Source organism: Hemicordylus capensis, chromosome 6, assembly GCF_027244095.1.
Source record: "Hemicordylus capensis ecotype Gifberg chromosome 6, rHemCap1.1.pri, whole genome shotgun sequence".
Classification (NCBI taxonomy): domain Eukaryota; kingdom Metazoa; phylum Chordata; class Lepidosauria; order Squamata; family Cordylidae; genus Hemicordylus; species Hemicordylus capensis.
Window position 1 is genome coordinate 61,721,711 of NC_069662.1, and position 25,868 is coordinate 61,747,578.

At 42.1% G+C, this 25,868-nt stretch overlaps 2 protein-coding genes across 6 annotated transcripts in view; one reads left to right on the forward strand and one right to left on the reverse strand.

The window, feature by feature from the left end:
* The window catches only part of G3BP2 (G3BP stress granule assembly factor 2), a 68,588-nt gene extending 64,119 nt beyond the window's left edge, over window positions 1–4,469 (reverse strand). Inside the window, exon 1 of one of the 4 annotated variants that reach the window (XM_053259622.1) lies at window positions 4,347–4,469. The gene's annotated coding sequence lies outside the window, so the exon portion shown is untranslated. Of the gene's footprint in view, window positions 1–303; window positions 496–4,346 lie in introns of those variants that run through there. The other 3 variants (XM_053259624.1, XM_053259621.1, XM_053259625.1) reach the window with 3 other exon arrangements.
* Window positions 4,033–25,868, forward strand: part of USO1 (USO1 vesicle transport factor) — an 83,130-nt gene continuing 61,294 nt past the window's right edge. For both annotated transcript variants that reach the window (XM_053259602.1, XM_053259603.1), the window contains exons 1-6: window positions 4,033–4,209; window positions 9,273–9,359; window positions 9,482–9,546; window positions 10,196–10,275; window positions 17,636–17,736; window positions 19,284–19,386. In XM_053259602.1, coding sequence (XP_053115577.1) covers window positions 4,144–4,209; window positions 9,273–9,359; window positions 9,482–9,546; window positions 10,196–10,275; window positions 17,636–17,736; window positions 19,284–19,386 — 502 coding nt within the window. In that variant the 5' untranslated portion in view covers window positions 4,033–4,143. The remainder of the gene's footprint in view (window positions 4,210–9,272; window positions 9,360–9,481; window positions 9,547–10,195; window positions 10,276–17,635; window positions 17,737–19,283; window positions 19,387–25,868) is intronic.

Consider the following 25,868-nt stretch of genomic DNA (forward strand, 5'->3'; position numbering starts at 1 on the left):
CGCGCACACGCACTCCTCGCCACTAGCTTTGAAAAGCAGCTTCTAGAGGCGCTGCAAGCTGCGCAGGCATCTTTGCAAGAAATTTTTTTGCATTCATCCCCCCCCCCTTTAAAAAAGGAACGGTTTAAAGCCAATCGATTACAAAGTAGGCCTGCAGTGGTGTTGACAGCCTCTTCGTCCGCACTCCCGGCCCGGCTTTCAAGGGGAGGAGGGAGCCCAGAAAAGAACCACTTCTTGACTCCGGGGTGGCTCTCCTCCCCGCCACGCTCGTGGTGCCTCCTGCCCCACAGCCCAGCTACCAACCTAGGGTCGACGCTCTCGCAAGGTCCGGTTCGCTCCCGGCTGGGGGCGCGGGGAGGAGCGACTGGTGCTGCGCGTACCTCCCTCACACGAACTCTGGGCGGAACCGGATGTCCCTGCCGCTGCAGCGCGCGCGCGCGCTCTCCCTCTCTGAGAAAAAGAGCGTCTTTGCTCACTCGTCGCAACCTCCAGAAGCGACCGAAAGTGGGCGGGGCCAGAGTTACAGCGGAGACTGCGCGCGGCGGTGGGGGAGGGAGGCCCGGAGAGACATTGAGTAAAAACCAACTACAGGCCCATAGACATAAATACTAGACTCAAAGAAGCTCCCCACTTCCGCTTCCTTTAGGGTTTTTTTTGTCGGTTCCTCAAGAACAGAAGTGAAAGTAGCCATATAAAAACAATGGAAAAAGCAAAGATTTTAGCAGTGGGTAGCAGAACGTTCCTTCTTCTTCCTGCAAGGCCGCAGTAAAGACAGGAGTTCATGATCTTACTAACGCGGATATTATTTCGCGTGGGTTTTAAAAAGGTTTCGAACAGACTTTCACTATGAAAAACGAGACTAATATGATGTGGCATTTTCTGAAACGGGTTATTAATTTCAATGGGAGTAAAGCACTTCTCAAACGTTGAATGTAGTTATCCATTATTCACCCGCAGGCGGTTTTTAGCATATATTCTATAATAGTATTGTGTCCATCCCATTAGCCAACCTGCAGAGGGGGGAGTCAAACTCTTCTTACACGAAACATGTGCACTGCAACACTCCTAAATATTTTCTAAATAGAGGGTAAGAACATATGAAACGGAGCAGCCCCATTGAGCCGCTTTTTAATTGTGCTGCAGTTAAAATATTAAACAGGGTAGTTGTGGCTTCTTTTGGCAAGATGTTTAGAATCTACAGTGCGATATTTCATTTTAAGCATATCGAATCTTTGTACGGAACTTTCTAATTGTTTGCTGATTCTTAAACAGCATATATGTCTTGCAAACGTTTCTTGTCACATAGCTTGCGTATTAAGATTTCATTAGTCATTTCCGATTTTATTGTGCATTCAGGGCTGCTCTTGCTTCTGTGTACTCCTGTGTACTCGTTCTTCTTCTGTGTATGTCAAAGAGTCTAATTGGAGCCGGGAGCGAGAGCTGGGTGAAACTGCATAGATCAAATGACTAGAGAGCTACATAGGTATATTTTCCTGTTTCAATAAACCTTTTTCCTCCACGCCGAGGCGGAAATGAAACCTGTCCATAGGAATCAATAGAAAAATGCAAGATTTTAAGTGGACTGCGATCAGGCAGTAAGTGCTCCTCACCTCATCGAAAGGCAAATTCAAAGAGAAGAGTTCCTTCTCTAACTGGCACATGAAAAAAGACCTGAGCTAGAAAGAACAGCAAGTCCTCTGTTTGTGACTGCCCTTTGTTTCGGTGGGAATATGCTGTCTAATTCTAGATATCTCAATTATTTCGGTGGGCAGCTTTCACTTCCGTGCCGAGGGAAACTCAAAAATAGCTCAGCTACATGAAGACCTAGCAATCGCCAGGATCAATGATATGCATTAGATTTCTGAGTGGAACCCTTGGTTGTTAATAACCCACATAGACTTAAGAGACCCTAGACTTTCACAGCAGACCGAACTTCCTGATACCTTGAGAAACATTTTTTTGCAATGTAGTCCAATGTTCTTATGTTGCACTTGCAGGCTGAGGAAGAGGTAGCGATTAACACTGTCTTGCATGTAGTCCAGTGTTGTTACCCCTACATTGCATGTTTGGGGGAAGAAGAGTAACAGAGAGTGGCCTATGATAGTATTCGATGTGGTCCACTACTGCAGTCTGAGGCTGATAAAGTAATTAATGACAAACTTACAATGTTAATCTAGTGCTGATACAGGGGCGTAACTATAATAGGGCAAGGAGAGACAGTTGTCTGGGGGCCCACTGCCTTGGGGGGGCCCCAGAGGCAAGTCACATGACTGACTCCCCCAGCCACGCACCCGCCCTGGGCTTTCTTCAGTTGTATTCATCCTCCGAAACTGATGTGAGTGTTAAGACCTGGAGCTACTAGAACAGCATGTCTTTCTCTAGTACCATTAAATGACTTGCATCGTCCACGATTTACAAAACCTTTGTCTCTGGGCCCACTCCAACCTTGCTACGCCCCTGTGCTGATATATTCCCATATTGCCTATGTGTATGTGTGTGTCTGTGCAAAATCCAATATTATTATTCCCACAATATGGGAGGACACTGAGAGCAGCTTACAAGAACTCTGTCTAGTGATATGATATCCTTCACAATTTCTCATGGACTGTACCCACCCTTTTGTACAATAGTTCAATTATTAAATAAAGCTTTAAAATGCTGCTGTGGGCGTTATACTTCACCACTATTACCACCCCCTGCCACTTTATTATATCTGTAGCAGCTTTGGATTCCCAGCACAAAAATATCCCCCACAAAAAACACAACGAATTATAGTTAAATTGCCACTTACACACCCCACCACCAAATACAGACCCCTTGTATTCCATTCACTTGCATGCAGCCTCACTGTGTTTTTCCTCCTCTCTGTGTAAAATGGAGGTTCTAAATCAAACTGGAAACTGGTGTACTACATGCAGTGTTTCCATATCTATGGTTTCCATCTCTAACAGAGCAAAAAGGAACCTTCTAAAAGTGGTTATTCTCTTTATTTAGCAGGGGGAGAGCAACTGACCCTATCCACCCCCAGCACAGCATCTCTCCAGTGGCTGTTGCTGGTATCTATTTTATATTTCTTTTCCTTTTCTTTCTTTTTTTAGATTATGAGCCCTTTGGGGACAGGGAGCCATTTTATTTATGTTTATGTAAACCGCTTTGGGAACTTTTGTTGAAAAATGGTATATAAATGTTCATAGTATTCGTATTCGTGCTGCACAATGTTAAAATCATTCTTTCCCCCACAGTGCACCAGTGAAGGATATGAGCCTGGAAGGGGAAGACGGAGACAAAATATCCACAATCAAGGAAGATCTTGTGGCAAAGGGGATACTATCTATCTATCTATCTATCTATCTATCTATCTATCTATCTATATATGCCACCAAAGGGAATATACAGTCCCTAGAAGAACTAAAATGAGAAGTGGATTGCTATTGGATCCAGTATCTTTCAGGTTGTGTTTAGAAATTTGTCCCAGTGGGGATCCTGTAGAGAGTGGGGGTCGGGGGTGGAGTCAGATATGAAAAGGCGAAGGAGAAAATGATTGCCAACTTGTGATGTTAAGTACGAAGAGGTGGCTGTGGATGAAGATTTCTTATGAAAACCCTGTAATGTCATCTATTGTTCTTATTCCCATTTTGGGAATGGGTTGAGAGAGGGTGGCTTAAAATAGCCCCCCTCAGGAGTGCACCATTAATCCTGCACATTGGAGATGGAGCCGAGTCTGAGAGACTCTGAATATTTTTATCAGGTTTACAACAATTAAAAATGCTGCTGTGGAAGTTCTCTTTCTGTCCGTTTGTTTTGGATTTCAAGCAACTCCACGTTAGCAAAAGCCATCAGCCCCGTTGCCCCCAGTAAAGCTAAAGGTTTAGCACAATTGCACACAAGTGTTTTGTACTCCATTCAATTGTATTAAAACGCGACGTACTGTAGCCCTTTTACAATCCAAAATGGACCTCCCCAGTCAAACCGGAAACTAGAGAATGCATGTTACTCTAGCCTTTCCAGCTCTATGCTTTCAGAGGCCGTGACCACTTCTGTGCCACGTCTTGGCGCAGGCGCAGTGGGGTTGTCGTGGTGGGTAGGTGACGGGGCCTAGAGAGCTTTCAGAAGAGAGGCCGACCGGGGCACCGGCCAGGCAAGATGAACTTTTTGCGGGGCGTTATGGGCGGCCAAAGCGCCGGGCCTCAGCCGTCTGGAGCCGAGACGGTGAGTCAGTCAATGAGCCGTGTGGTTTTACCAAGGAAAGATGGTGGAGATGGTTAGATTTCATTATAAGCGACCTATTGCTCACCTCGGCACAATCCTCCTGCTTCTCTCCTTCGCTTATTCCTTACTGTACGTACCTATTTTGTGTCTCGCCACACACACCCCAGTGCTGCCGTTTCAGATGTTAGGCACTCTCTCAAACCTGGTGTGCCGGTTGTGTGAACGCTACAGGATAGTGCAGCCAATCCTACCGCTCTGAGTCTTCCTATCTTCTATACGCGTTTTTTGGGGGGGTGTACGTGGGAGAAACGCCTTGTGTGCAACAGTGTCTGTGCGATTTGTGTCATGGTCCCTAATCCTTTCACACTTTATGCTGCAGGAGTACTTTTTAAAAAGCGCACAACTCAGTAAAAATTAATCTGAAATGGTTGAGTTCCTCATTCAATTGCTTCTTCACTATTTCCACTACTTGGTATGACCTTAGTTCTCAAAAGTTGAGCACAAGCACTCTGGCCACCAGTTATCAGGTTTAAGTGCCCACCATGCTTCCTACTATTCCCACACTCCTGCAATAGCCTGCACCTATTGCCTCTTTTTAATTTATGTTTTTTGTAGTTTTCATTTGCTTTGCCTTGCTGTATATTTGTATTTTGTATTTGCCTTGTAGTTCTTATTTGCTTTGCCCCTTCAGCACTCTCTTTGCATCACTTCACTTCTCTTGGGTCTTGTATGTGCCAATCTCAAATTTGTCTTCAGCTATCTTTCCAAAGTGCTAATACTCTGTGTATATGCTAATTTAGTAGTAAAACATGTGTTTTGTGGTGCTGTTTCAACTAGATGAGGACAGGGCCTGTAGCTTTAATAGTTATGCATACAAAGATATTTTAGTAAATGTAACTTTCTCTACTCTACATGACATACTGCTAAAATACCTTCTGCATATGTGTATGTGATCACATCACCCAAACTACTTTTGCTGTGTCCACCATCCCCCATGCTGACAAAATCTGAACATAAAGTAACTTAGCTAATAGATTGCTTATATAACATAGCGTACATTTTGGTAACCACATTCTTATGTGCATTTATAATAAGACTAGTATCATTTAGACTTTAAACTGTGACTTGTGCTGTTCTTTGGCAATGTCATTGGCACATATGCTCAATAAACTTCACTAATTGCTGACTTTATAGAGAGCCAGTGCAGTGTATTTTTAAAATTTGTATTATTTAATATATTTCTATACTGCCCCAAACTTGTGTCTCTGGGTGGTTTATGATTACAAGTGTAGCACTTAGAATGTTGGGCTGGATCTGAGGAGACACAGGTTCAAATCCTTGCTCTGTCATGTAGTGTAATGGGTGTGATTGAGAGCCCATCTACCCTGCTTTGAGCCCATGTACTCTGAAGGAAAGGGCCTTCATTGTCATGGTAAAGTAAAGACACAAAGAACCAAATTAATTATGAAGCAGATCTTGTTTTGTGTGTGAATTCTGTCTTTCATTCTCTTGCACTTTAGAACACACAACCAGGTCAGTCTTTCCAGAACACACTTAATATGCTTCAATGCACCTTAGTTCTGTTCACTTGCTTTTGATGCTGCAGTGTTTAATGTTTCTGGGAAATATGTAAATATCTACTCAAAGAGTTCTAATGCAGGAGTGAAATGAAGAAAATACAAAATAATGCCCCTTTAGCTAGAATAAGGCTTAGATATAGGTTTCTGCACTGCAAAGGAGGGTGAGTCATTGGAGTCAGGTCAAACCTTTTTAGGTTCCCAAGAACCCTCACCTTTACTTTAACCTGACCTCAAATATGTAAAAAAAATTGAAAAGGGGAAAAAACAAACACATTAAGATTCTCTCTCCATAGTTCTATGAATGCAGAATTCTTGTTCCCAGACAGAGTTGATTTGAAATTCTTAGGGCAGAGGTTGAAATAAGAGAACATTATGTGACCTTTACTCAGCTTAATAAATCCAAGTAGAAATAATGGCTCTTGCTCTCCGCCTCTACCATCTTGTATTTGGAACTTACTATAGTAGTCATAGTATTATTTATTCAAAAATTCTGCCAGAAAGATAGCTTCCACGTTGCTGCGCCAAAAACCTAGGGGCTGTTACATACTGGACTAAAACATATTTTCTCTTGGTATGAATGGAGCTTGTCATACCACACTGAGCTGTAGGGCAATTTCTGTTTTCATGCTGAAAGACAGTACAGAAAATCTTTGCTTGTGTTTAGTAGTGTGTGTGAGACTACCGTGTTAAATCAGTTTTGAAGCTTAAACTACACATTGCACACAGTTCTATTTTACTTTCTCGCTTGTGTCTTTTCTTTTTTTAAAAAAGCAAAACCGTTTAAAACCCTGATAGACTGCAAGTCTGAAGGAAAAGGCAAGTTGAGTGAGGCTGCTTAATCCTTCCCTTTTTTGGTAAATTTTCAGCTCAAAACCACTCTCCCAAAACTTCTGGGAGAAAAAACACATGCAGACTTAGTATCTTCCACTATCCCACAGATAGCAAAGGTGATATTGAGCTAAAAAATAACTAGCATCTTCACCTGCCCTCCTTCTGCTCAGACTTGCAGCTAGCTGGACTGACTTCTTTTTTTAATTGAATGAAAAATGAGACTCCACATGGAGTCCCTCAGGATCGAGGGAAATCTTTGATAGATATTTGATGGGAGCAAAACTCTACTGTCAGTTTGTTCTACGTAGAGCACCAGCAATTGCCATAAACTACTCGTGTGTTACCATAATCTAAAGCATCTTTTGCCAACAATATAGCTGCATCCATTCCTTAGTAATGGAGACCTGGCTGTTGTCAAAAGTGTATTCTGATGAGTCAGACTTCAGTCATTTGGCTGCCAGCCTCTCTGCAGTGGCCTGATGCCCTGGGTCAAAGGTGATAAGCAAGACTTCCTCCCAATCTTGGGATGAAGGAGGTGGATGAAGGTCATTCCAGTAGTTGCATGATGATCCCTACCCTGTCTCCAACTGCAGGTTGTGGGGATTTGGCCACTGTGTGGCCATGATGTATTGAGCACTTTGACCATGCAGGACCAAACCAGCAAGGCACACATCCCACTTACCTGCTTTGAAGCAGGAAAGGAAGATTGGGGGCAGGGGAGGATTGCTTATTTTGTCATGTCCAGTCATGATATCATGATGAAACACTTAATCCTGTATTTTCCTCTCCTTCGACAGCACAAGAGTGAGAAGCTCGGGGAGGGGAGTTGTGGCTGCACCTGTCCGATGCACTCTGTGTTTCTTGACTAAGCTCATTGAAGTCATGTGCAATCCTCTCTTATTTCAGGGCAGAAGAGGAACGTGTTAACAGGGGAAGTTGTTTCTTTGGTTGTGCTCAGTGAAGGTGCCCTACTAGTAACAGGCAAGGGCAGGTGACCATAGTTTTGGCTTGCTGATCGCATGGGTTTGGATGTGTCTGAGGAGCACCATGTTTGCCGTGGCTCTGGATATTCCTGCGTATTCAGTTGGGGAAAGTGATGCTTGGAGATGACTGCTCCATCTCATGGCCTTAGTCTTACAACTTGTCACAAGGGCCCAAATTGTCATCTATGCTTTTTAAAATATCTACATTAAACCTTTGGATGATGTCTTTCAGAGTTTGGGGCTAAAGTGTCAGAAGTAAAGATTGTGAGCCGTTTTGGGACAGGATTGCTAATTCTAAAGGATGTTGTAAGCTACTCTGAGCCTTTTGGGAAGAGTAGGATATAAATGTAACAAGTATACTGATGGCACTTGGCTTTACTTCTCATTTCCATCTTCTGATAGATCTTGAACCATCAGTATAAGATTAGGTGGGGATTTGCAAACTGCAACTTAATCTAGACAAGACAGAAGTGCTGTTGAATGGATCTAACAGTTAGCTCAGTTTGCCAAAAACTCTTCTGTCTTTTTTGTGGGATCTGAGTTCCATGAGCTATATAATCTTTTCAGTTGGTACCAGCTTCTGAATAGTTAATAGCAGCAAGCAGCAAGCAGCAGCAGCAAGCAGCAGCAACAATAACAATAATTTACATTTATATCCCGCAATTCCTCCAAGCAGCCTAGAGCGGTGTACTACATACTTAAATTTCTCCTCACAAAACCCTGTGAAGCAGGTTAGGCTGAGAGAGACGTGACTGACCCAGAGTCACCCAGCAAATCTCATGGCCGAATGGGGATTTGAGCTCAGGTCTCCTCGGTCCTAGTCCAGCACTCTTAACCACTACACCACACTGGCTCCACTAGTTGAAGTGTACTTGTAAGATAAGGGAGAGTCCTAGCACATGTAGATCAAGAAGATGATCATGTTAACATGTTTTTGGATGTAGGTTAACAACTCTTAACTCTATGGCTATGTTGCTCCTTGTTTTGTTGTAGAGTGTTAATTGCAATTCCCTAGAGAAAGCAATCTGTTCCTGTTAGTTCTAACAGTGCAATCCTATGCATGTTTACTTAAAAATACCTTGTCCGTAGGACTACATTGCTGATACTTAAATAAGAATGTTGTTGTTGTTTTTACATTTATATCCCACTCTTCCTCCAAGGAGCCCAAAGCGGTGTACTACATACTTGAGTTTCTTTTTCACAACAACCCTGTGAAGTAGGTTAGGCTGAGAGAGAAGTGACTGGCCCAGGGTCACCCAGCTAGTTTTATGGCTGAATGGAGATTTGAACTCGGGTCTCCCTGGTCCTAGTCCAGCACTACACCACGCTGGCACCATGTTGTAACAGTTTGGCCATCCTTACTGTGCAGAGCATTTACTCTTTGTACTCTTCATCAAAAGTCAAAACTTTAAAATGAGGGCCTTAAAACCCTTGAAACAGAGGAGAGCAATCTAAATTTTTAGCCATGCATGCTTTCCTTTAGTTGAGTTAAATCTAAAAGCACTGTTGGATTGCTTCTCAGTTAATAAAACTGCATATTTGTTTTGGTGTAATTTGGCAGGGTTTGATTGGTCTTTAACAATATCAGGCATTTCTGAATGTTAAAGTAAACTGACACCTCTGTAAGTTTTATTTATGAAACTTAGAAGAGTCTTTGTTCCTCTTATAGATTCAGAAATTATGTGATCGAGTTGCATCTTCAACTCTACTTGAGGATCGCAGGGATGCTGTACGTGCTCTTAAATCTCTTTCAAAGGTATGAATGTTTTGTCACTTACATAGTACTTCAGCCATATATTATATCTAGTGCTACTTGGTGGCATCTTGGGAATACTATAACTTTGTGTTAATTGTTGCTTCTGTTCTTAAATTTGACAGAAATATCGTCTAGAAGTAGGGATTCAAGCTATGGACCACCTTATCCATGTTCTCCAGACAGATCGGTAAGCATCTGAAGAAATGTCTAAAATGTAATTCAGAGATGCTCACTGTTCAGTCACTTACCCTGCCATGTAACAAAAGTTGTGGTTGAGTTCAAACTAATGTGAAAGTGGTATTTCCTGAATATTTATTGATAAATTGGTTACTCATTAATATCCACCAAAAGTCTCATTTCCTGCTGGGGTATAGTAAATTTTATTTGGCCATAAGACACAGCAAAACTAAAATACAGGTACAAAATAAATTCTAAAATCACTGCTTGCATAGGCACCTCTGACATAGTGGAGCACTGATGGTAGCAATCATTTCCAGGAGGTCTGAAACTTCAAATTTCTCAATTAATAAAACTGCATATTTATTTTGGTGTAATTTGCAGGGGGGAGGGGTGATTGGTCTTTAACAATATCAGGTATTTCTGTTTTGTTTGTCCAGTTTTGTTGCTGGACGTACGTGTGCGTAGTGGCCAAGCTGACAGACACAACCCCTCAAACTACTCACATGTTTTTTGGATCTTTGCATTAAAAACAGGCTTGCACTGACCCAACAGCTGCAATTTTGCTGCTATTAAAGACAAATAAGAATATTTGTCCTACTGAACAAATGTTTAGAAAACGTTAACTTTTCAGTGAGAGATTGTGCTTGTATTCACAGTTCAGATTCTGAAATAATCGGTTATGCTTTGGATACCCTCTACAATATCATATGCAACGATCTGGAAGAAGAAGAACAAGGTACACACTTGTGTTCTCTTTATATTCTGAATCACTAGAGGAATTGAACTGAATTATCAAGAAGAATAAAATTATCTCTCTTGCTGTAGAAACTTTTTTATTTGAGCCATAGCGTTTGTGTTAAAGCACAGTGTTTCACAGAACCCAGCTTGCATTACAGTAACACTTCAAAACAAGTGGAGTATGTAGTAAGTATATGGTAGAAATTAATGTATAAACTAGCACTAGTTCTTACTTTACCCTGATATAGATGTATTTCATTTACTCATATCACATTTAAAGTGCTTCCATCTTACTTTATCCAAACAGTCAGTTCTAAAGATTCCTCCACATCAGAGAAGGCATTCTGGAAGATAACACACAGATTTTAAATGTACCAAGACACTGAGACAAGGATTTGGAAGTGTTATTCACTTCTGTGTTGCCTAGAGCTCAGTAAAGAGACACATTACGTTTCTCAGAATGTTTGTGCCCACTTTCCTAATATTTGCAATTGGTGGGTCAATGAGTTCTCCTTCTAGCCAACGTGAATCTTCCATCCCTAACATGAAGCTAGTTTTCTGGTGTTGTTTGTTTTGTGACATTGAGAAGCAGGAAATCTTTGATTTCCAGGCAGAAATTGGCTTTTTTTGGAGGCACAGTACATAAATACCAGATCTTACTTATCACTTCTAAAGTTATTATAGGGGAATTTCTCAAAAAGCAAGACTGAGAATTCTTCATATATTTACAAATAAACAAGGAAAACAAAAGTCATCACAAGTGACTTGAACTACTTCTTTGTGTACCACAACCATCAGGGACATATTTTCAGGAGGAGCAGGCAACTACAGAGGGAAGTGAGAATTGCTGAAAATCATCCCTCTGAAAGTAGAAACATTCTCTCTACATGTAACTTTTAGGAAGTGATTAGGTAACTCTTATCTGGATGTTGGTCACTGTGCTTTATGTGAAGTCAGGATGGATTTTTCTAGGAAACTGCTTGCAAATGTTACTATTTCACACTGAATAAAGAACTTGCAGAATGAAATGAGTGGTGGTGTGGTTTCTACTTCCTGGGTTTAAATCGACACTGGTTGCATTGTATGGGTTATGACCAGGAGAAGAAACATTTGGCTTTGCAGATTTAATGGTTTGCACAACTGCAGATTCCAGTACCAGTTCTATATAAGCAATCTTGCTGTTTGACAAATTGCATGATGAGGGGTAGCCCTGCGAGAGTAATTTTCTTAGGTAATGGGGATGGGGCCTTAGCTCAGTGGTAGAGCATCTGATTTGCATTCAGAAGGTCCCTGGCATCTCCAGGAAGGTCTGGGCAAGACTCCTGCCTGAAACCTTGGAGAAGCCACTGCCAGTCAGTGTAGAAAATACTGAACAATGTGGACCACTGATCTGATTGGTATAAGGCATCTTCCTATGGTCCTATGTTGTATGAAATGCCAACATAAGAGGATATTGTATGTAGAGGACATTCTTAAAGCTATTAATTTTGAAAGCAGAACATTAAGATTGAACTAGCATTGGGGAAAAATGAGAATGAACAGATCCTGCCAGAATACCTTATCTCATAAGACATGACACAGCATTTTAATAGGCATGACACAGGAAAGTTAAAGAAAATAAACACACTCTGGTGTGCTCTATAAAAACCAGATGGAATGCCTACTGATGGGGACAGTTTGAGAGAGAGGAGTGGCCAAGGCCATGGCAAAGCTAGTGTGTGAAGAGCTGCCTCTCGCACTGACGGCTGATTCTTCTTAACGGCTTTGATGACTGGTAGTTAAACCTAGGCATCCCATGTCTAGGTTTCTTGTCTTTTGTAGAAATGCTGAAAGCATGATGTGGGCAACTCATGGCATACAGAAGAAGACCGTGGAGGTCTTGAGTCCTGGGGCTCGAGAGAATTGATTTAGCAAAATATACTTAGGAGTGCCTGAATGGGACTAATCAAATAACCACTATAGCACTGATCTGAATTTCTTTCTTTTGAAATCAGTTTTATACCATTAACTGATCTGTTGTGCAATACTAAATGGAAAACTACCTCATTTCTGAACCTCTCTCCTTTTCTGCCTTTACAGATGATTCTGAAGGTAAAAGAACCTGAATTTATTAGCATGGTGTGTGTTAGTTGTAGTTCCAAACATTAACTGACTCACAAAACTCTAATAAGTTTTCAAAAGGATACTGTGAGACTTTTGCAAATACTCTTAGTTTTAACCCTTTCTTCACCTCTGAATGTGAATTTTGGCCAATTTAATGTCAAGGGGTGCTATGGGTTGATGTGCATGGAGGGAGATGTGCTGGCCTTTCATTAAAAAACCTGGAGTACTTTTTGTTACTAAAAGTACCAAGTTCATTGTAAATATTTGGATCAATTAATTTACAAAGATTTCCCAGAAGCAAATTGTCTCCTTTGCAGTTTCCTTTTTAACTGTACTATGTCCATTATAAGCATGCTTCATTTAATGTGCCTTTGCAGGATATGCTGTTTAACAGTAGTCATGATTCCAAGGTTCATTTAGAATAGCTTTAATTAATTTGAATAAATGTGTGCTCAAGCTGCGCCTAATAAAGTTTTTTTTAAAAAAACTAATCTTCCTAAAATACATTCTGTTGTGCAGTCTGTGTTACATATAAAAGTGCCCTTGCCTCAGAAGGAGTCTTTGCTCTGAGGAAAGGGAACCTTTTGAATGTAACCTGGTTGATAGCAAACTTAAGATTTACATGTCAAAGAGGCTTTCTTTTACTTTTTTTGTTCCTATTTTACTGTAATAGCATTGTATGGTCCTCCTTGTTACTCCAGATATTTCCAGAATTTATCTATTAGCTGCTTTGACGTTTTGGAAGGTTAAGGTATATCATTGTCAGTGTGCTAAGGGGATGTGAATAATGGATTCTCTTAATGACACAACTTTGATTATCAGTCTTTGGAACTAAAAACAATCATGGCACCTAGGAATTTAAAATATGTGTTAGCCTGGTGTGCCCAGAGAGACAGAATGTACAAAACTGCTTGTGCCCATTATGGCTGCAGATGGTCTTGATATCATAGGCCTGATGTGCCTCCCCAGCCTAACACTGCCAAGATGTTAGGAGTCTAGGAGCGAAGCAGGCTGGAAGGACAGCAAAGCCAGTTGTTGGATATGTAGCCTCCAGAGATCAGAGAAGACAAACAGGGAAGGAGATTTTCAGCTGTGGAAAATAAGGATTAAAAGAAGGGAGGAGCAGGAGGAAATGCTGATAGCGGCTGCTGATTCTGGAGCTCCAAGACAAAACAGAGTGTGGCTTTGGGGTAGCAAAGGAAAAGAGGCAGCCCATCAAAGAGTGAGTCAGGACCATAGAATCTGTACATACTCGGGCAAGTCAAAGGAAGATTTATCTTCCCTACCTCTGGGAGGTCCACCTCTTTAACCTGCCTTTGAAAGACAAAGTAAATGCTAGAGGGAGAAAAGACAAAGGGTAGTAGTGAGGTAATATTTCTGTCTAGAAGCATTCAACTGTGACAACCTGCAAGAGAAAAGAATATTTATCTGTACATATCTGAGAAACAAGTTTGATGCTGCTGTCCTGGAGGAGAGGGAGAGAGAGGCAGGCAGGATGGAACAATGAATCCAATTCCCATGATGCCTCCTTACAACTTGTAGAATATAAAGACATTTGTTGAAATGACAGCAGCTTTCTATGAATGTAACTGTATAATTCACATATTAAGAGTTAAAATACTCTCATTGCTGAAGATCATACTAGTGTTACTTTTGCATTGAGCATGTAGTTGACATGGAGAAGAAGCTTGAGTAGGATGTGTCAAGAATGTGGGATTGTGAAGTATTGGGGTAGCTTAACTGGTGAATTCTTATGCTTAGAGCAAGCCATCTTTTCTATGAATTGTATTAAGAAGAATTGTCAACAGCAGGTTTCTGCCATTGGTATTCTCCCACAATACCCTCACAACTGACTCCCACAATACCCTCATTCTCCCGCAACTGACTATGTTACCTGGCCACCCTGATCAATTCTACACCTCCATATTACTCTCTGACCGCAACCTTCTGCACAGTCGGACCCTGACTGCCAGTAAATGCTAATTAGACCTGATGCAGCACAGAGCTCCACCGATAATCTATGGACCATTTACAGTTTTATAGTTTTTCCTTTTTAATTCTACAATAACTTTTTAAAACTCTATAGGCTTTTATTAATAAATTTAAGCTATCACACACTAACAGTCTTAACCCATATTCAATTTGTAAACCTTTTAGTCTCCTATAGTGTAACACTGTAATCGCTGATTCATGGTGCTTACAGTTTCTGTCCTCTGGCTGCCTTATGATAGCCCAAGACCGTAATACAGGTTTTTAAACCTTTTAGATTCTAACCATTTAACAATTTCATAGCCGCTTTAATGTTTATACTCCCTCAATCTTAATAGCCTTCAACATCTGCCAGTGTTATGCATTCTTGCCTTAAGTTGGTCAAAGACTGTGATAAATTTATTATCAGTACCCTGAAGGAGAATCAACATAACACTCCCCCAGGTACAAGTTATCCCAAAGCAGTTTCTGTCCCATAAATGAGCTGAAAATTCAACTGAAAGGACTGTAGATAGTTGTGTTCATCCAAGAAAACTTGAACATGCCTCACCACTACTCTGTCAAGTACCTAAACAAAACACCTTGTATCCAAAATCTTTACTGATATCTGAGGGCCAAAGAACGTGTTTGCCACCAAACACAGAACTAGAAACTCACATCTTGACCGAATAGCTAAAAATTGATGTAAGTTATACATCGTTTTAGAGAGGTATTTTGACCCTTTCCTCACTTGCCTCTTCCCCCCCCTCCCCCGTTGCACTTCGCTTTCCCAGAAAGGACATCAAAATTGTGTGCACACTGTTTTTGTGAGAGGGGGGGAGTCAAAAAAGCTTCAGGTGTGTGTGGAGTAAGAAAGATGAAGCACAATTTTTCAGTCCAAATTGCAGTTTCCCCTTAGTGCTTTTTAGATGTTTGGAACGGCAGGGTCTTGATTTTCAATACTCTGCCCTGCAGGGAACTTCAAATGTGATTACATTAGAGTCCATCCTTTTCATTGCACACCCAGGCCCCAATAACGACAGGGCACGAATAAATTGGAAGTACTAGGGCCACTTTATTGATTAAATTTACAAATAACCAGCAATGAGGAACATACTAAATAGAGTGTGGGCATCCCCCATGTGGGTCAGCCACATAAGGAGGACCGCCCAGAACAGGGCGAAAGACTGGGTGTTAATTCAGCTTGGCTCCAGGTCCAGACATCACCACAACCACAACTGTTGACAATTTTTGACCATTTTTCCTGATATATTTTTTTACAGCCCTTTACCTAAGGGATAGTTTGTAGCAGATAATATGTGGTGGTTTGTTCATGACTCCTCTGTCCTTCTTAACGTTTTCAGCAGGGCTGGTTAAAATAAATGATTTTTAAAAAAATTAAATCAGATTTTTTAATTTAAATTGGATTTAACATTTTCTAAAAACAATTTATAAAAAAGAACCTAGAATAACATCATGAATGTCATTCATAACTTCTAAATAGATTCTATGAACATGTTAACAGCAGTATATAAGGATGAGAGATAACAGACCTCATCAGTCTATCTCTAGAAAATGATGATTAAATAGACTCTTCTTGACAAGTGATTTAAATTATGAAGTCATGTGAAGCGATTTAAATCATGATTTAAATTGATTTGATTTGAAATTATATCAACCCTGATTTCCAGCAGTTCTGGAGCCATGATTAAGTATTTTTCCTAATCACTGGTCCAGTACCCTTTCTTGGGAACCCCTAGTACCATCCTGACTTGTGATGCCAATTAAGCCTCCTTTACTTTCATTTTTAGTGTTTGTGCTGTATAGACTGATCTAGGCACATCATGTTCTGTGCGGGGAGGGGGGGATTTCTATCCTTCAGGGAGCTCCACTTGACAGGATCTGTAGTACAGGAAAATCTCTGTATTCACTGAGGTTCTGTTCTTCGCTGCTACCGCAGATATGGAAAGTGAATACAGAGCAATGGGATTGCTGGAGTTAGGTTCCTGGAGGTTGGGGAAATGTTCAAATTAAGAAGAAAATGGTCCTAAAAATGCAGAGGGAAGTGGCCTACCATGACCCACGGGTCCCCAGGAGCACAGCAATGCCCCCATTAGCAGGAAATTGTCAGAAAATCAGCTGAAAATCACAGATTTTTCCACTCCCCCCCCCGAGCCATTTTGAGACTCCCAATCTCAAAATATCAGCCGGAAATAACCTCAGAGATCATTTCCAGCCAGCCCCAACCCACAGATACATGAAACATAACCACTTAGCTGCCATTTTCCCCACGTATGAAGACATTCCCCGACTGCAGAAATGCAAAACCATTGATGTGGATGTGTTCACTTGTATTGTATACTGTTCCAGCATATCTGCAACAAAAATTGCATCTCCCATAATTATGTTGATTATCAGAGCAAAAGTATTTACATGTTGTCTTTGTGGAAACAAAGTGGAGTTCCCAGTTACTTGGTCAGGTTGCTGTATCACTGAATGGATACACTATTCACATGAATGGATACACTCCTGAAATTTCCTGAAATTTCCGGAAAATGAAAAAAAATACTATGACAGACAAATCGTAGGCTGCAGCTAGTTTAAGTAAACAGTTGGTTTGAAGTGAAAAATGAAAGTTGACTATGTGTTTAAACTCTATTCTTAAATGAGTTAACTGCCTTACTTCATGTCAATGTCAGGAATAATTTCTGCCTGCTGCCACTGTCCAGTAGCTGTCCTAAGAACTGCCCTGTAACTAGCTGTAAGCCTGGTCTTTCAAGATGATATCAGAAACAGAGGAAAGCCTGATATATGCGATGGTGGTAGAGGTGGAGCAGATATCAGGATCATGCAAGCTTGAAGTCTGCTGCTGGTGGGCTTGATAGTAGGAGATGATGTCTTTTTTGAGCAAATTGATACATTTAGTTTAGATTAACACTGGAGTATACATTTAGTCTATAATAATCAAGGCTGATTCTCCTCTCCAATACAAATGGGTACAAATGGCCATGTAGAATATGTGTAGATTACTTTATTGGTAAATCTTCTCTCTTTGTCAGACTCTTTGTTTTCCGCTAGTCTGTCAACTTCCATGCCTGAAGTTATGGAGTCTCCATGTAGTAGATATTAAACTTGCTTTGTCATATTGATTGTGTTGTGAATGACAGTTGGCTTGGGATTAAATTTAGCTGTTGTATTTGTGTTCTGTTTACTGCAAATTGACCTTTTCAGAAGCTCTGGAACTGCCTTAAGCAGTTAAGTAATGGGATTTTCATTAATTTTAACAGAAGAAAATTCACAGAAACAAGCTGAAGACCTTGGAAGTCAGTTTACAGAAATCTTCATTAAGCAGCAAGAAAATGTCACTCTTCTGTTGACCTATTTAGAGGTGAGTACTGCTCTTTAGCTATAGACTAAGCTTTTCGTTAGAGATGCAACGAGGTGGGTAGTGCTGCATAAATAAAGATATGTGAATCTCAAGGTTCAGAAGTTATTGTTTCAGAAGTTATTGTCTGACATGCACTAGTCTGAACCATCCTCTGTTGCTCACTGTAATTTTACTGTAGCTAGAAATTTGGCAGTGAGCATATGATTCTCAGTCCTTCGTTTGCCTCGCATGTGCAGATAATGGGTGGGCCACTTGCAAGGGCAAAGTGTAGAGGGTGCAACTGCTCCAGCTCATCTTCCTTACTTGTCCAGCAAAGCCATCACACAGCCCAGCTAGGGAACAATAGCTTTGGAAGCACTGCAGAGGAAACATGGCCGGTGGGAGGATGGGAGGACTAATTCCCATATCTTTCTGCCCTTCACTTTCCTCCTACAAATCACTCTCTTTTTAAAAAACATTTTTTATATCCCGCTCTTCCTCCAAGGAGCCCAGAGTGGTATATTACATCCTCACAACAACCCTGTGAAGTAGGTTAGGCTGAGAGAGAAGTGACTGGCCCAGAGTCACCCAGCAAGTATCATGGCTGAATGGGGATTTTAACTCGGGTCTCGCCGGTTCTAGTGCAGCACTCTAACCACTATACCATGCTGGCTTTTGCATATAGAAGATATACACAAGGTGTGCGTGTGTGGAGGGGGTGTCTCCCTCATTTTTTCTTGTTTCCTCATTTCATGGTTTACGTCAGTGAGTAAAGCTCGTTAAATAAAGTTGGATAAAGCTAAGACAATATTGCCTTATTAAGGACGTTTGTGAACATGCATAGCAGTATTCTGTTCATTGTTGGTTTAGTTTTATGTATGTCACTTGACATACAATATGTAGAAAGGTAAATAACAAATGATAAAACAAGAGACCTGTAAAGAGGAGTTTAGTACCGATGGTGTCTAGGATGCATGTTCAGAGATTATGAGTAAGAAGGGACTTGCAGAAGGAAAAGGTTCAGTATAAGTTAAGGATGATTGTGCTTTTATGGACACAAAAATGTGAACTGTGAAAAAACACATTTTTTAACTTGTATTAAATCCCTTTCTTCACCAAATCAGTCATTGATTAATTCCCTGTAATGATGAGTAACTTCATGTAAGCTTCAGTAATTATGTGAAACAATTAATGGCATCAACTCAACCTCTTCAAAAGTCACACACATCAGGCGGCCTTGAGGAAGTAATCATCTTCGTCATCTTTACCCCCTTTTCCTGGAAATATGTGAATAATAATACTGGCCTATTTTATAGGGCAGTTGTACAAATTGAGACAATATCTGTGAAGCACTTTGAATACTCTGAAGCACTGTAAAATGTTACAGCATTGTGATGCTCTTAAGAAAAGCAGGCATGTTTTTGAGACCATGGTATGAGCTTTATTGTAGCTTAGAACTAGAGGGTGTAGGGACCTGCTCAAAATTACAGTCAGAGTATAACCCTGTTAAAAAAAAACATGGTGGTGGAGAAATGCAGTGGAATGATTCTTAACATGGTGAATTGCAGGAGTTTGATTTCCATGTCCGGTGGCCTGGAGTGAAGCTTCTTACAGTGCTCTTAAAGCAGCAGGGACCACAAGTGCAGCAGATAATACTAGTCAGCCCTATGGGTAAGTAGTTTTGTCTGAAGGCGAGCAATTTTAACTGGAATTCTGCTAGGATGTAGAGGTGCAAAGAATATCTATAACTGACTGTTTTTAATTGCTCTGAATGCCAGGAAACCACTTCATAGTTGCTATTAAGATAAAGAAGTGGTGGCAGTCCATTTCCTTTTGTTACTTATGGCTCAGGTCTGCTCAGCTCAGCTCCCCCCAGCTGTTTTTGGACTACAACTCACATAATCCCCAGACACAGTGGTCAATAGCCAGGGATTATGGGAGTTGTAGGCCAACATCTGCAAGAGAGCCAGATGTGAGCTGCCCTGCTGTAGCTGAACACCAGATGACATCCTTTCCCTCTCCTTTCTTTTCCTATTAAAACCACACAATTCCTTCCTGCCTGTCAAAGCTCTTCCCTACTTCTTCCTTTTCTATAAGGAAGTAGTACCATTCCTTCCTTGCTCTGCAGGCCTTCCATGAGGTGGTGGTGATGTGCAGCCTCTGAAAACTGATGCACAATCTACCACCTAAAGAGGTCCACTTCACCCTACTTCGTGGGAGAAGCCATAATTGATGGATGCCAGAAATGCTAGATCAAATTGTTGGCATCTCCCAACAAATGAATCTAGGTAATAGGGCTTGGCAAGAGCTCTGCCTGAGATGTTGGAGAGCCTCTGCCTGTTATTATTGTTGTTGTTACTACTACTACTACTAGTAGTAGTAGTAGTAATAATAATAATAATAATAATAATAATAATAATAATAATAATAATAATTCAATTTTTATACAGCCCTTCCAAAATTGGCTCAGATGTTTCTGGTCTGGTGAATTTTTTCATTCAGTATAAAACATCTTCGTGTGTGTGTTCCAGGGAGTTGACCTGATAACTGGTTCAGAGAGTCTTTTTCAGTGGTTCTGAACCTGACCCTAAAATCTGTTGCCTTAAACCTGAACCAGAACCAAACTCTTAAACTCTCAAAGTGGTATCTGGTGTAAAATCAGTTTGGTAATGAGGCACTCAGATTCTTTTGAGGAGTGTAGTTGTATTTGGGAAACAAGTTTGTACAGCAAACCACCTGAAAAAGAGGAGGAGCGGGGGAGAGTGGTGGGCAGGATCTAGGACTAGTATAGCTTTGGTGCTCAAGTAGAGGCTTGTCTGCTGTTCAGCAGCAAGGGCTCATGGGGACATAGGGTGCCATATACCAAGTCAGACCATTGGTTCATCTAGCTCAGTATTGTCTACACAGACTGGCAGTGGCTTCTCCAAGGTCACAGGCAGGAGTTTCTCTCTCAGCTCTATCTTGGAGATGCTAGGAAGGAACCTTCTGCATGAAAGCATGCTCTTCAGAGTGGCCTGATCCTTACAGCACTCACATGTAGTCTCCCATACAAATGCAACTAGGATGGACCCTGCTTAGCAAAGGGGACAATTTGTGCTTGCTACCAGAAAACCAGTTCTCAGTGCGAACGATACTTAAACTCAGCCTGAAGGCTTGGATTTCCTTGACAGTGCAGTTTCTCCTTGCTGTCATTTCACCATTTGTACTAAACAGGGTAGTTTCCTATTGTTTAATCCTGTTGTGCTTTGTGTAAACTCTTTTAAATATTCAGAAACAAACAGATCTGGATTGTGATCTGTTGCATTCATAGGAAGCAGCCATATACTGAGTCAGAGCATAGACCCATCTAGCTCAGTATTGTCTAGACTGGCACAGACTGTATTTGTATCTGTATACAACTACACAGACTGGCAGTGGCTTCTCCAAGGTTGCAGGCAGGAATATCTCACAGCCCTATCTTGGAGGTGCCAAGGAGGGAACCAGAGCGGCTCCATCCCCTTAGGGGAATATCTTACAGTGCTCACACATATGAGTCTCCCATTCATATGCAACCAGAGCGGACCCTGCTTAGCTAAGTGGACAAGTCATGCTTGCTACCACAAGACCAGGTCTCCTCATAATGAAATGGGTTCTGCACCTGCACAGGGACCTTGCGGGTAGACTAACTAACTCCTCGAGATGCCTACTCTGCCTTGCACGTGCTTCATGCTTTCGTTGTAAATGGCAGATGGGGTCCTTAGATCCTCAGTTTCTGTTTGACCTCCAAAGCGTCTATACCTCGGTATTGGCTCCTCAGTTTAACTGAAATTAAAAAGAGAGATAATTTAGGTTTGAACTTCGGACTATTGACCTCAGGACTTGTTTTGACTATCATAAAAACGGACTTTGGGAGACATGGTGAAAAGTTTGGATGGACACTGTGGGTGTTTGCCCCATCCGCAGCTAAATATGAAGACAAAAACATTTAAGAGATGTGTGGATAGCTAAGTTGCTATCTACGGACCACCACGACTCATGTTTGCTGTGTCTTGGTGAGCAACACAATACAGCAACTTGTAAAATGTGTTGCTCATTCTCTAAGCCAGGGTTTCTTAACCTTGGGCCCCCAGATGTTGTTGGACTACAACTCCCAGAATCCTCAGCCACAAAGGCCATGTCTGGGGATTCTAGGAGTTGTAGTCCAACAACATCTGGGGGCCCAAAGTTAAGAAACCCTGCTCTAAATAAGCACGGAAAAATAGAGCGCTGAGGCTGCCGATGCCAAGACGAAGCCACTCTTTAACATCAGGAATTACCTCAAGCTTGTTACTGAGCTCGATGTCAAGCACCCATGGAGCTGCGACAGAGCAGTCTAAAACCGTGGCGTCAGAGCTTGTCTTCAAGAAGCCAAAATAAGTATCAATGTAAATAAGGAAAAAAAGTGGAGACACGACTCAGAGGAGGAGAGCACTTCGCCACCCCCAAAGAGGCACTGCAGTAAAGCGGCTAGCGGAACTCCGTCTCCTACACTGGCACAAGATTGTAGCTTGGCATGGGAGTCGGAGAAGTCCTTGTTGACATTGAGTTCCGCACCGAAGAGTTCAGTACTGAAGACATCAATGTTAATATCCATGCCAAAGGGCTCGACATAGATATCCTCGCTGAAGGGCTCGATACAGAAGACGTTGGTGTTGACCTACGGTACTGACAACTCGACATTGACAGCATCATCGACGTCGGCATTGGCATTGAATATGCCAGTGAAGCCTGCTTTGACATCGAGAAGACATCTCCTTCTCTCACTAGCACAAACCCCTGTGCAGTCTCCTTCTACTCCCCAAAAGACAGTGCAACAGGTGGAGAGATCTATAAGGGACATATGGTGGCAGAATATGACCAGGTTGAGGGATTCTCACTGGATCAAGACAAGGCAAATTCACTGTTGGAACTACTAGACTCCACATCTAGTGCACCATCGGGATCGACGTTTCAAGGATTTTTAAGTACTGGCCTTGACATGGATCAAGAAGTTAACAATGCTTCAAGAGCACTTCCAAGAACCCCATTAGTATCTCCTCTGCAGGGAACGAGACCACTCCGTATTTTGTCAGCATTACACACGTTTGAACAAGCACCAATACAGTGCATCTTTGGCCTTGGTGCCTCTGACATGGAAGTCCCTTGATCAATATGCTCTTTCACAGGGACTTCATTTGCAACCAACTCAGCCAGTTCACAGAGAGCTGACACATTCTTGTGGGTTTAGACATACATTACCAGAGGATTATGCTGATTACCTCCGTTGGAAGGTGCAGCAGAAATCTGTTCACCAACCTGTTTTAGCAGCTACTGGAACGCAAGCTGCTGAGGCTTTTTCTGTGCAAACGGTCTCTGCTGCATGTCAAACGCAGCCATTAGAACCATTGCAACCTTCTGCACCTTCCCCTGAGTTACTGCAGGTGCAAAAGCACCAGGTAAAAGGAAGAGGAAAGCAACTCCTCCCCTGGTCCCGCAATCACCATCAGAAGAGGCCAAGGGGTACTCCTCGGAGTAGGCAGAGTCAGATTCTGATAGGGCCAGTCACTGGTTGGCCCCACCCTCCGATGTCTCTCCAAGATTGTTCACATCCCCATCGGAAGAGCTAAAGGCCTACCATGTTCTTATAGACACCAGCAACAGTCACTGGATGTACTGTGCTGGGAGTGGAGAGGGCCAGTTACTCTCCCCCTGCTAAATAAAGAGGATCACCACATTAAAAGATGCCTCTTTGCCAAGTTAGCAGGGGTGAATACGATGGCTGCGACTAAATCTTCACATCCAACAGCCCTTCCTATGATACCAGTTATTGCCAAGGCAGCCTGGGATGCCCTCCTGAACTCCACACCAACATCAAAGCGCCTAGAAAATTTATATAGAGTGCAGGAAGAAGATAATGCTTACCTGCTGCGACACCTGGTGCCGAACTCTATGGTAATCGACTGTGCATCGGCTTCAAAAGAGGGTCGTTGGTACACAACACCATCTGACAAAGAAGGGAGAAAAAATAGATGTTAGGCAGGAAAATATATACTACATCTAGCCTGGCAATCAGAATTGCAAATTATGCAGCCTGTGTGGCTCGGTATAACCATTTTTTGTGGGACTCTTTACTACAGGACTCTACTTCAATGACTCCAGAACAGTTTCAGGACAGATTCTCAGAGCTGTATGAGAAAACAACCTCAGTTACTAGAAAACAGCTCAGTGCTTTTAAACACCTTTCTGGAACAGAATCCAGAGCTAAGGTTACTGCAGTTACCATGCGTCGCTACGCTTGGATCAGGTCCACTGCGCTTCAACAGGACATGCGAGAGTGAGTGGAAAACTTAACATTTGATGGCAAAGGACTCTTTAATGAAAATACAGATTCCACAATGGAATCATTAAAAAATCAAAATATACTGCAAATACATTTATGGCCTCCTTGTCGGTGTCAATGGTGGCCTCATGTAACCGCACTTATGGTCACCAGAGGAGCTTTAAGTATCAAGATAGGAGGGATTTTAAGCATCAATATAGACCCTTTCAAAGTATTAAAGAGTTCGGACAAAGAAATAAAAATCAGAATTGTCCGTAGAAACAAGGACAATTCCAAGCAGAACCTTTGATGCATCCAACAGTCCACTGCACATACAACAACAATCAGTTGCCAAAGCACCCAACATCTGCTTTGTAGTTGCCAACAGTACCATCCAGTTGGTAAGCCATGCCCAAGCATGGCAAAACATAGCATTAGATTAATGGGTACTCAGAATAAAAGAGACTGGATATGCGATAGAATTCAAAACTCTACCACCATTCTCGGGCCTAAAGTACACCAAGGCCACTTCAGAGCTCCAACGGAAGGTGCAGGTTCTTCTCAAGAAGCAGGCAATTGTACCTTTGCAGTGGACAGAAAGATTGTCCGGGTTCTATTCCCGCTATTTCCAAATCCCAAAGCAGGGCGGGGGAATCAGGGCAATCATGGATCTTCGGGGGCTCAGTTGGTTTGTTTGGGCTAGAAAATTCAGAATGATGATGTTGCAGTTCATCCTTTCTGAGCAAGGAAGAGTGGGCAGCAACATTAGATCTGAAGGACACCTACTTCCATGTAGGGATTCAGGAGAATCACTGCAAGTACCTCAGATTTATGGTGGGAAGTGCAGTGTACCGATATGCAGTCTTGCCCTTCGGACTGTCAGCGGCCCCGCATGTCTTCACAAAAGTTTTGGCTGCGGTAGTAGCTTATTTAGAAATGCAGGGTTTAGTGCTCTATCCATATTTAGACGATTGGCTTCTGGTCAGCAGCAGCAGAGAGGAGTTAGTTTTGCAGATCTACTTTATGGTACTTTTGCTGCAATATTTAGGAATCAATATCAACTGGAAAAAGTCGAAGCTAGAGCCACAAAAGCGGCTAAGTTTCATTGGAGCGCTTCTAGACATGGAAACAAAGAAAACATACTTACCTGTGGAGCATTGTCAGCAGATCAAGAGCCTCGTTCTGCAGTTCAAACACAGACCAGTACAACCTGCAGAAAACATACAACGGTTAATGTGTCTAATGGCATCTTGCAACTTGACTGTAGAGTACACGCGTCTGCGTATGAGACCATTGCAGAAGTGGTACCCAAAGAATTTCCGTCCCAATGTGGACAGTCAGAAAATGCAGCTGACAATTCCGCACTCGGTCCTGAACTCGCTTCATTGGTGGATTTCAGAAGATAATCTCTTGGGGTGAGTCCCATTCAAATGGCTAACGCCAACTCAGTGGGTGACATCAGATGCCTCCCTATCGGGCTGGGGGACACATTGTGCAGATCATCGGATCCAGGGCAAATGGACCAAACCACAAGCTCAGCAACATATAAATTACTTGAAGTTGCAGGAGGTTTTTCTGGCTCTAAAGGCATTCGAGCCCATGCTCAGAAACACAGTGACGCACATGCAGGTGGACAAAACAACAGCAATTGCATATCTCAACTCAGCTCATTGTGCACCCTGAGCATGTAGATATGGGAATGCTTCATTGTTCATGCAATATATCCAACTAGCCGACCTGCAAGAGCATCTGTGCGCTATTTGGGGCCGGCTGTTCCCCCCGACCTCCTGCCCCACTTTTGCCCCCTCTTCCTCCTTCCTGCCCCACCCCTCTCGTT